At 27.7% G+C, this 10,380-nt stretch overlaps 2 protein-coding genes across 2 annotated transcripts; both read left to right on the plus strand.

Moving 5' to 3' along the window:
- The first annotated feature begins 5,219 nt into the window (after nt 1-5,219).
- Nucleotides 5,220-7,288, plus strand: LOC145947753 (uncharacterized). The gene is made up of 3 exons (XM_083057533.1): nt 5,220-5,365; nt 6,052-6,330; nt 6,891-7,288. The coding sequence occupies exons 1-3, from the start codon at nt 5,354-5,356 to the stop codon at nt 6,993-6,995; spliced, it is 396 nt and encodes a 131-aa protein (XP_082913659.1). The 5' UTR covers nt 5,220-5,353; the 3' UTR covers nt 6,996-7,288.
- A 772-nt stretch (nt 7,289-8,060) lies between these two features.
- On the plus strand, nt 8,061-10,002 carry LOC145948918 (uncharacterized). Its single transcript, XM_083058502.1, has 2 exons — nt 8,061-8,198; nt 8,972-10,002. Exons 1-2 carry the CDS (start codon nt 8,184-8,186, stop codon nt 9,677-9,679), a joined length of 723 nt encoding a protein of 240 aa, XP_082914628.1. The 5' UTR covers nt 8,061-8,183; the 3' UTR covers nt 9,680-10,002.
- The last annotated feature ends 378 nt before the right edge of the window (nt 10,003-10,380 follow it).

A 10,380-nucleotide genomic window follows, 5' to 3' on the forward strand; every position in this document is an offset into this window, starting at 1 on the left:
GGATTGTTTATTAACAACGCGGGACGTCCAGGGACGTAACAATATTTTATGTATAGCTTTTAAATGTATATATTATATTTTTATTATGTAAGATTCACCGAAAAAATTGTATTCTTATCTTAAGTATATATCACTTATCTTTATAATATTTTCCACTAAAATAGGTGCCAAAAGGATCCTCTTAATTTAAGAGGAGAAAATCCTCTAAAAAGAGATATTCTTATTAGATATTCTTATTAGATATTCTTAACATGCAAGAATATATACTAAAAAATTAAGAATATATTCTTAATTTAAGAGGATATTCCAAAAAGCATCACGTAAAGACGGAAATATCCTTATTCATTAAGAATATCTATTAGAGGACTTATTAAGTATGAATTTCAAGAAAACAATTTTTTCGGTGTTCTATTAATTCTATTAAATTGGTATCTTTACATACATAGTTCAAATTTTTGGATTATCTATACTTTAATGTAATTATTATCAAAAATTATTACATGTTTTGCATAGTAAAAATATTGAGAGAATCTTATAAAATTTTCTTTATATTTAATTTTATATTTACTGCACTTCTCTATAATAAATATTATAAATCAAGCGACGCGACGCCAAGTATATATATAAAGAAATTCGATTAACGTCAGAGGTATCGCGCCGCTACCAATTTCGCACTGCTACCAAGTAGCTTATCCGGAGTTTTCATGTCGAATGTCTTTCTGTCAAAATATTTCCAGAACTAAGGTCATAATAAAAAATCTAATGGTATTTTGCTTTATAATGTAAATATAAGCTTTGAATAATTAATCGTTCAGATGCTTCAAATCCCGTCGTTGCCGGTTTCGTCGCCATCCGTCCCGTCCCTAATCCGTCGTCATTACTGTTTCTGTTGTCACCGATGTTACTACTTCCGTTTGTATCGCCCCCAATCTCAATTATGAAAATAATATTAAACAAGATATTATTTTAATATTATATATATTTAATTTATTTTAAAATTACACATCATATACAGTCGAACTTCGCTAATTCGAACCTCGCTAATTCGAAAACCTCTACAAATCGAAACAATGTTTGTTTCCCTTGAGAAAACTTCCGTAAGTCGAAAAAAATACTAGATTAACTTGAAATTTTTTGAGCGACGTATGATCTCAGTAATTCAAATTTTTTTTTTTTAACGAAACCTCTATAATTTAAATCTTCAGAAACAAACTCTCTATAATTCAAATTTTCAAAGACAAAACCTCTTTAATTCGAAACAAACTGTTAATGTCTTGCATATTAAATGTTTGTTTGAACTTATCTGACATTATATACACTGTAAAAAATATCCTTAAATTTTATGTACTTTTAATATACATTTGCAATCATTTTCATAAATTAATTTTGTTGTAGCTAAATAAACAAAATAGCTAAACCTCAATAATTCGAACTTTATTCTTATATACCTCGATAATTCGAAAAACTTTATAAGTCAAAACCTCTACAATTCGAAGAATTTTTCTCTTCCCTTTAATTTTAAATGAGCAAAGTTCGACTGTATTTGATTGTAAAAGTACATATAGTTAAACAATTGTTTTAATAATCTATAAAAATAATTTTTATTTTTATTGCTATTTATCAATAATTACATAGTTTTATATTAATAATAATTACACAATTATTATTAATATAATACATATTATATTAATAATAATCATAATAATTATTATTATTAATTATTATTATTATAACAATTATTATTATTAATAATAATAATTCTATTATTATTATGACACTACAGTGATGTCACGTCTGTTTCTCAAATATTCCGCAATAAATCTATTCAGCATTTTGCTATGCCCTTTAGCTCATTTTCATTTAAATGATTCTAATATATATATAATTCACTGTAAAACAATACACCATATATGTGTGTGTGTGTGTGTGTGTGAGACCAATTTTAAAATTAAAAATGTTTTATGTAACAATAAATTATAAATTTTTTAAATTTTTTTTACAAAAAGCAATGAAATCACAACAAAATCTTTATAAAAAAAAAAAAAAAAAACACGCCAAGTATATAAAAAATTCGACAATGCATGCAAATATGCTTTGTAAAAATTTTTTTAAGTTTGAAAATAAAATTTAAAAATATATTTAGAAATATGTAACTCAAAAATAAATATAAAATTAAAGTTACTCAGCCAAGTATAAATAGTGTACTAATTTTGCAGATTATTATCTAATCTGATATCAAATTTAACGAAGTATCACTTTCATATTTTTAGAATGATTATCTGCGCATATTCAAAATTTAGAGCCGGCATTGAAAGAATTAAAGTGACGAACAAAAACTTGGCGTCCCCGGGTCGAGGCATTAAAATTTGATATGCAATAAACTGTATCAATATGAATTTGCAAATTTATGTACATAATAAATAAAATTTTCTTCGAGTATATAAATAAATCAAATATAAATAAAATTTATTAAAAAATTCACTAGAAAAAATAAAAAACATACTTTAAAATCTGACATGCAATGAACTATATGCATTAGTTTTATGTAATAAATAAAATTATTTTTAATTATCTGTATATGAATAAAATTAATTAAAAATACATTGCCTTAGCATAATATAGCATAAAACGTTAAATATATAAACAAATTAATTAAAATACTAAAATGTATTTTAAGAACATATTACAAGCGTATCAAATAAAGTTTAAAATATAAAAATATAAAAATATAAAAATGTAAGAGAAGAATAGCATAATTACATTGTTTAATGTAAAATATTTTTAAACACAAAACAGAAATCTTACTTATAACTCCAAAAATTAATTTTATTTATTATAGATTAATTTTCAAGCAATTTTTTATTAGAAAATTCATGTCATTTTAATGCCCCGACCTGGGTACGCCAAGTTTTTGTTCGTCACTTTAATTCTTTCAATGCCGGCTGTAAATCGTTTCGAATATGCAGATGATTCTAAAAATACGAAAGTGATACTTCGTTAAATTTTATATCAGATTAGATAATAATCTGCAAAATTAATACACTATTTATACTTGGCTGAGTAGCTTTAATTTATATTTATTTTTAAGCTACATATTTCTAAATATATTTTTAAATTTTATTTTTGAACTTAGAAAAATTTCTTTACAAAGCATATTTGCATACAATGTCAAATTTTTTATATACTTGGCGTGTTTTTCTTTTTTCTATGAAGATTTTATTGTGATAAATATTAACAATTTATATATCAAATAGAATACGCATAAGAATAATAAATTTGCGTTGCTATAATTAATTAATCTATCAAATTCATTTTGTCGTATTTATGACGCAAGTTCTTGCAAAATACACATAAAATGATGCACATCGGAAAGCACTTGGCCATCTATTAGAGATAAAGTATATATTTGTATAATATTGTATAAACATTGGCGTTTGAGTGAACTGCAATATCGTACATTTATTCACAGATTGTTGAACAAGTAAACTAAGCCATGACATTACTACATTTATGCTATGTGATCACTTATCTTTGCCTCTCGCTAATTTACACGCAATACATGCTCGTGAAAAAATGACGTTTCTGAGAAATGATTGCGTGCATTAATACATTGAAGAGAAAGACTCTCTCTTTCTCTCTTCTTAGATCTAAGAAATATTTTATCACTTGACTCATTACAGAAAGAATATCCTGCTGAGTGCTGTATAAATGGCAATAAAAGTGACAAAGCACAGATTGTTATTGTGCACTATGCGTTTTATCTTCTTGCTTCTATTATATCTTCTCAGTTAGTTCTATATAGATTTCTATAGAACCTGCTGAAGTGCGATAGCGACTTCTACTACATCTTGAATGCTAAGGTCATTAACTCTATTCAGTTTATGATGATTTCCTGTCTATGAAAAAGCTATAATAGCCACTAAGATGAAAAAATTTGTAGTAAATATAGTATTTTTTATGAATTTTAACATTAATTTTATTATCGGAACATATTTTATTTTACGATTTAACATCTTTTATATCGTTGTAGAAATAGAAAAATGTTGAGAGAAAAAAAATTATATATATATATTTATTGCCATTTATACACAGTCGAACCTTGCTAATTCAAGCCTCGCTAATTCCAAAACTTCTACAAATCGAAACAATGTTTGTTTCCCTTGTGAAAACCTCTGTAAGTCGAAAGAAATACGAGATTAACTTGAAATTTTTGACCTTTGTAATTTGAATTTTTGAAAATAAAGCCTCTGTAAATTTGAATCTTCAGAAACAAAGCATCTGTAATTCGAATTTTCAAAGACAAAGCCTTGAAATAAACTGTTAATTTTATTGCGTTGCATTATACGAGCCTTTTTGTCTTTTTGAATTTTAAACTGTTAATGTTTTGCATGTTAAATGTTTGTTTGAACTTATCTGACATTATATACACTAAAAAATATCCTTTTTAATGAACTTTTAATGTACATTTGACATTTTTTCATAGATAAAATTTTATGTTATAGCTAAATAAACGAAATAGCTAAGCTTCTATAATTCGAACTTTATTTTTATATACCTCGATAATTCGAAAAAATTTTCTTTTCCCTTCAATTTCGAATTAGCGAGGTTCGACTGTATATGTAAGTATATAGATGAAGAATAACTATAAATTGTTATAATTCTATAATTTTTTTTTGTAGTGAGAACTATATAAGTTGAAGTTATGTACCACTCTCTGTGCAAATTATTATATGCAATGAACTCTTTTAATACATTACTACATGTTACTTAATAAACAATTTTAATAAATTCTATACATATTTTTTATTTTATTTAGTAATTCTACATAATAAAATACAAAAAAGTTATTTTTGTATTTAATTATTCATTTTAACATTTTTATATTTTATTATACCTTATCAATTTATATTTTGCAATGTGAGCCACTATTATAACACGTTGGTCTGTTGTATATGATTGACATGAGCATAACGAGAATAATTAATACGCGGACTGACAGCTTATTATTCATTTGGTATCCTAAAAATCAGTATATCATAATTTGTCTATCTAATGTGGAATTTGGATAATTCACCTTGCGCATTCCAAAGTTGATGAATATTAGGAAGATCGAGATAACTGCACCGCTTTAAGTGTTGTCATGCAGACAGATTTGCATTTGTACATGCAAGCGTGCACCTAACATAGCGAACAGCTAGAGTTAATGTAATGAGGAGAAGAGAGAGAATAGTACCGGTATATAAAGAGTTAACCGTGACTTTGAAAGCATCATAGAATCTGTACGTTCCACGGACAGATACTGCAGAACTACTAATTGTTACGATAGTGTTTTCGTCGCGCAAATTCGCAGATCATGAAACTATTTGTGAGTATTTTTGAAAAAATTTGATATTAGATTGTTCGGACAATATGCCTTTAATATATAATTATTGCATGAACTAGATTATTATAGAAGCAATCATATCTATATTATATCTATATTAAATTATTAGTTTAGTTTTACTAGAATACTAGTTTCGATAATATAAAATTATATAATTATTTTATATTAATTTACTCGATTTGTATTTTATACAAATAAAAAACACATAATTAAATCTATTAACTTGTTATTGATACTTCTTGCTCTTCTTTTCTCACAAAATAGATCAAATCTTTTTCTTAAATTATAAAAAATTATTTGTTTGAGTTTAATACAATTATTATAATACGATTTTTTTCTGTCGAAATTTATATTGAATCTACATGTAAGTCGAGTATTAATTTTCTATGTAAAGAAAAATTAGAAACAGATCTTATTTTTCTCACGAAAAGCAATTAAGCTTGCAAACGAGACAAGGCTGCAATTAGTTATTTATTACGAAATTGCTGCGCTTTGCGTGACACCATTCCGAATATGGCTTGTTCAAACGAATAGAAAGAGCGAGTGATCTGCGTGAAATGTTCGACCGAGTTTTCTCCTGAAACTACTGTCAGAAGAAGAGTTTAGAAAGCGGTTAAGATTAGCCCTATCTTGATGATATTTGAAATAATTTAATAATTAATTTATAGATATTTGTTACTATGATGGCCATTGTATGGGCCCAGGAGGAACCCGGCCAGGAGGAACCCGGTGATACCACAATTGACGAAAAGATTAACCCAGTGGAGACACCGATTGTCAAGAGATTTGCGGTACCATTTCCGCAGATGCTCCCCGTCCCGATGCTTAATCCAATTAAGATTCCAATACCTGAGCCCTATCAAGTTCCAATCCCAGTTCCACATCCACTTCTCATGGATATTTTCAAACCTTTTGGAAAGCTAAACCCGTTCGTCAAGGAGAGAAAGGTTCTTTTATTGTGAAAACTTTTGCATATTAGAATCTGCGAAAAATTCATTTTTTAATTATTTTTTAAATTATTATTATATCAGAAAATATTATTATTTTCTAACATAAATAACGTAAATATGCGTATAGAAATATTATATACTTAAATTATATCTTTTGAATTTAAAGTATTGAGATATCGTAAATATAGAAATATTAAAATACATCGATAAATATATTTATTTTATATTTGTAATACTAATCTATTTGTCACATTTTTTTTTCTATTAATATTACACACAAATGTAAATTTGCATTCTGACAATTTAATTATTTGTAACATTGATTGTTTAATTCTAAAAAAGTATCAGTATTTTTGAAGATAGAAAATAATTATAAATTTAATAATAATAGCAAAATTTTTATTAATAAATATTGGTAGACCAGCAATTATCTTTAAAAAGATATATTTAGATATGTCTTGAAATTTTCGCTGTTGTAAATTTGCACCTATATAATATGAATGTAGATTAATGTAGTATTAAACATTTTAAGTACTAACAAATTTATTATATTGCAGGTACCATACTTTATCAATAAACCATTTCCAGTGACCAGTAAAAGGGCTTTTCCAGTGTACCTACCTAAACCATATCCAGTTTATGTGCCGGTGCATTTTCAGTAGAGACACAAAACAAGGCTGGAATCAATAATTCGCAAACTTTTGGATAATTTTCTTGAATATCTTTATACCAAAATTAATGATAAAAGCATTACAATCCAACAATAGATCGTAAGCATGATGATGTTGTGATGTATTCTATATAGTTTGTTGTTATATACACATGTATTATAATATTATATATTATATATAGATTGTTGTTATATATATAATATTTATTTAAATAAATTGTTTCCTCACATATACAAATCATTAATGGCTATTGTCTTTTAAATAAAGTGGCTAATTTAGATCAATGGAAAATGTTAGGAATAATTGAAACCTAAATGGAGGATTGTAGAAAATTAAGTTTAAATATTTAGTTCGCTCAATTATCAATCTTTAATTGTATGGATTCCATGAGAAGAATAATTAAATTATATTAAAGAAAGCTTTCGTTAAACAATTTTTTAATAAACAAAATGTTTGTTTAAAGAAATAACATGTAATATCAAAAAAATAATTAGAATACTATGCAAATATAATAAAATTTTTAAAAATATTAAAAATAAATTTTTTTTTTTTTTTTGTAATAAATATACATACGCGACAGACGACGAATTTGCATATAATTTATAAAAATATATTTTCTTAATGCTTCTTTATATGTACCAATTTTCTCTAATAACTTTTAATCTACTATTTTAACGCCCCTAGCTGTTATGCATAGGCTTGTATGCAATAAATAACTTCAGCGTCTTTGGATTTTTTGTCAAAACTGAAAGAGAGAATGCATTCACACAATTATCATAAATTATATACGTCATTATTCCCATAGGCGACACCTCGGGCTGCATGTCGCGATATGGCGTCCAGGTTGTCGGTAGCAAACTAACATGTCTACAGTGCGGTAAATGACGACGAATAATGTCAACGATGCAATGTGTCGTTGTGCCTGACGGGGGCATTCGCTTACGCCGTCGCAGAATTTATTCAGGAAATACCGAGATACGTGCGATTGCATCATGTAAACCTGGTGACCGCTTTTTACGCCGCTTAAGGGAATCACATTCGACTTGGGCTCGGCAAGAAATTTGCCCTCTCTAAGTGGAGCAAAAGTTTATAAAACCGAGGACTGCAAGTGACGCGTCTCTAGTTTGGTCCAGAACTTCTCATCTATTGGTCCTCGTACAATTTGACGGAAAGAAAATCATGTTCAGACTATTGGTAAGCATATCGATATAATATTGCATTATAGTAATTTTGAGATTGCTAAAGATTCATTTTTTTTTAAATTTATTTTAACAAAAGTAAATATTGTAATATATTTTGTCTAGAACTATTTAGGATGTGCCAATTTTGTTATATGTATGTCTTTTTCTGTTTATTAAAAATAGTTATCGATGAAATGTTTTAGAATCATACACATTTTTTTATGTTATTGGCATTATCATTTTATAAAATAACATTTTAAATTTCATGATTTTGTTTCATGATTTTTATTGATCGTTACGCACATATTGGTGTAATATAAATTTAGCATACGTTAAAAAAACTACATATATCTGCATATATGTATACTGCACTTATCTGATCTGTATATTATCGCGTTTATATTTTAATGGAAGATATATAATATAGCAACATAGCAACATCTTAAATCGACTTTAACCAATTTATTCTTTAAAAAATGGAGCACTTAAATTTTTTTGTAGTATATATTTTCCTTATTAGCTTATTTCTAGAAATTTTTTTATTGTTTTCAGTAAAAATTATAATTAAAAACATTTTAAATAACATTATACAATTTATATATTTTATAAAACTAAAAATATAACGATATTTTATATGTTTTTCTATATTTTCAATCTTAAATGCATTAAATATAGTTTAAATAAATTTCCTATTTATTTTCATATAGTCTGTCTTTTAGCGAGATTATTTTTACGTCATTTGTAGTATAATCTAGCAATTAATCGTCAATCTATTCTAATTTCCAGATACCGTGCCTAATATGGCTTTCAACGGTGCGCTCGGAAGCTGGGATGCAGATGAACATGCCGGATGGGCCGCTGATGGATAGAACATCGGACACTTCGATGCTAAAGGCAAAGAGAGAGTCTATTCATCAACCTTGTGGACCAATTTATTCGCACATTCCTGCTTATTCACCGCCGTCCGTTTACGTTAAGCCTTTGGTTCAGCCGACTTATCTAAAAAAGGAATTGGGGATAGCTCAACCCTTAGCTCATTTGCAGTACATTCAACAGCCACCCGCCTACACCGCCGTAGTACCGAAACCGGCCATCACATATGTGAAGCCGGTGGCACCTGCGTTAAATTACCACACGGTACATCAACCGGTACATCAACCGATACAGTACATCAAGCCCGTCCAGCAGAAGCCTATACTGTCGTATGCGCCAATCTATCAGAAACCATTGTACCCTTATGCACCTATGTATCAGCAACTCATGTATCACGATGCGATGCCGAACGTCTTTCTCAAGAAGTATGATGCACCTGTCGCTCAAGTCGCCTACCAAAAGCCATTGGTCCACACTCCTGTACAATATGCAGCACCGAAAGTAGTGCAGATACAATCGCCGCAATTGTCCTACGCAAAGCCCGTGGTTCATATTCCATCATCCTTATATACCCCACAATCCGTTCATAATTCTGTCATAGTTAAACCGGATTGTGTATAGATCGCTCGATCGCGCGCAACGTAAATATAAAGCAGAATATAAAATCTCTTAAATACTCAGCATTTTCATTTATCAAATTTTTTTTCCATAGATTGACATTTAAATAAAAAGTAACGTCGATAGATTGTAATAAACAAAAATATGTACAACTGGCTCAATAATATAATGCGCTTCTACACAATATCCATCCCTCGTCAAATGTCAAAATTAGTTAAGTTACAAAAAGAAATCACGTTACAAACTGTCAAAAATGACAGTTAATCTGAAATGTATAATAAAATTATTTTCTTGTTTTAATCGAGTGTTAATTTTTTTGAGTGCAGAATGTACAAATGTAGAAAATATAAAATATCACACAGATATATAAACGCAGACATAAAATGTACGAAATATCACAAAATAAAGAAATCACGTAATAATATTACAAATAAAAAAAATTTGACTTTCAAAAATAAATGCCGAAATTTACTGCCAATTATAAATTTTTGCTATTTATTCAAACTTTCATCCAGAGAACTATTATATGCATACAAAATTTCATAAGCATAGGTATAGTCTACAATTATGTTACGGAGTTGCGGACATCTTCTTATCTAGATTGCATCTCCTGAGATCTTAATTCTTGGAGCTATGAAATCTCACTGCAATGAAATTTCTCCGATTGTTTTCCAGAAATTGTGCATCACATCGTTGAACATTAT

The sequence above is a fragment of the Prenolepis imparis genome, unplaced genomic scaffold, assembly GCF_030444845.1.
Source record: "Prenolepis imparis isolate NDT839.2.m4 unplaced genomic scaffold, iyPreImpa1.0 SCAF_2, whole genome shotgun sequence".
Lineage (NCBI taxonomy): Eukaryota > Metazoa > Arthropoda > Insecta > Hymenoptera > Formicidae > Prenolepis > Prenolepis imparis.

Coding starts and splice junctions, on each gene's coding strand:
- LOC145947753 (XM_083057533.1), top strand. Junction 6,331..6,890: donor CGTTCGTCAAGGAGAGAAAG/GTTCTTTTATTG, acceptor ATTATATTGCAG/GTACCATACTTTATCAATAA.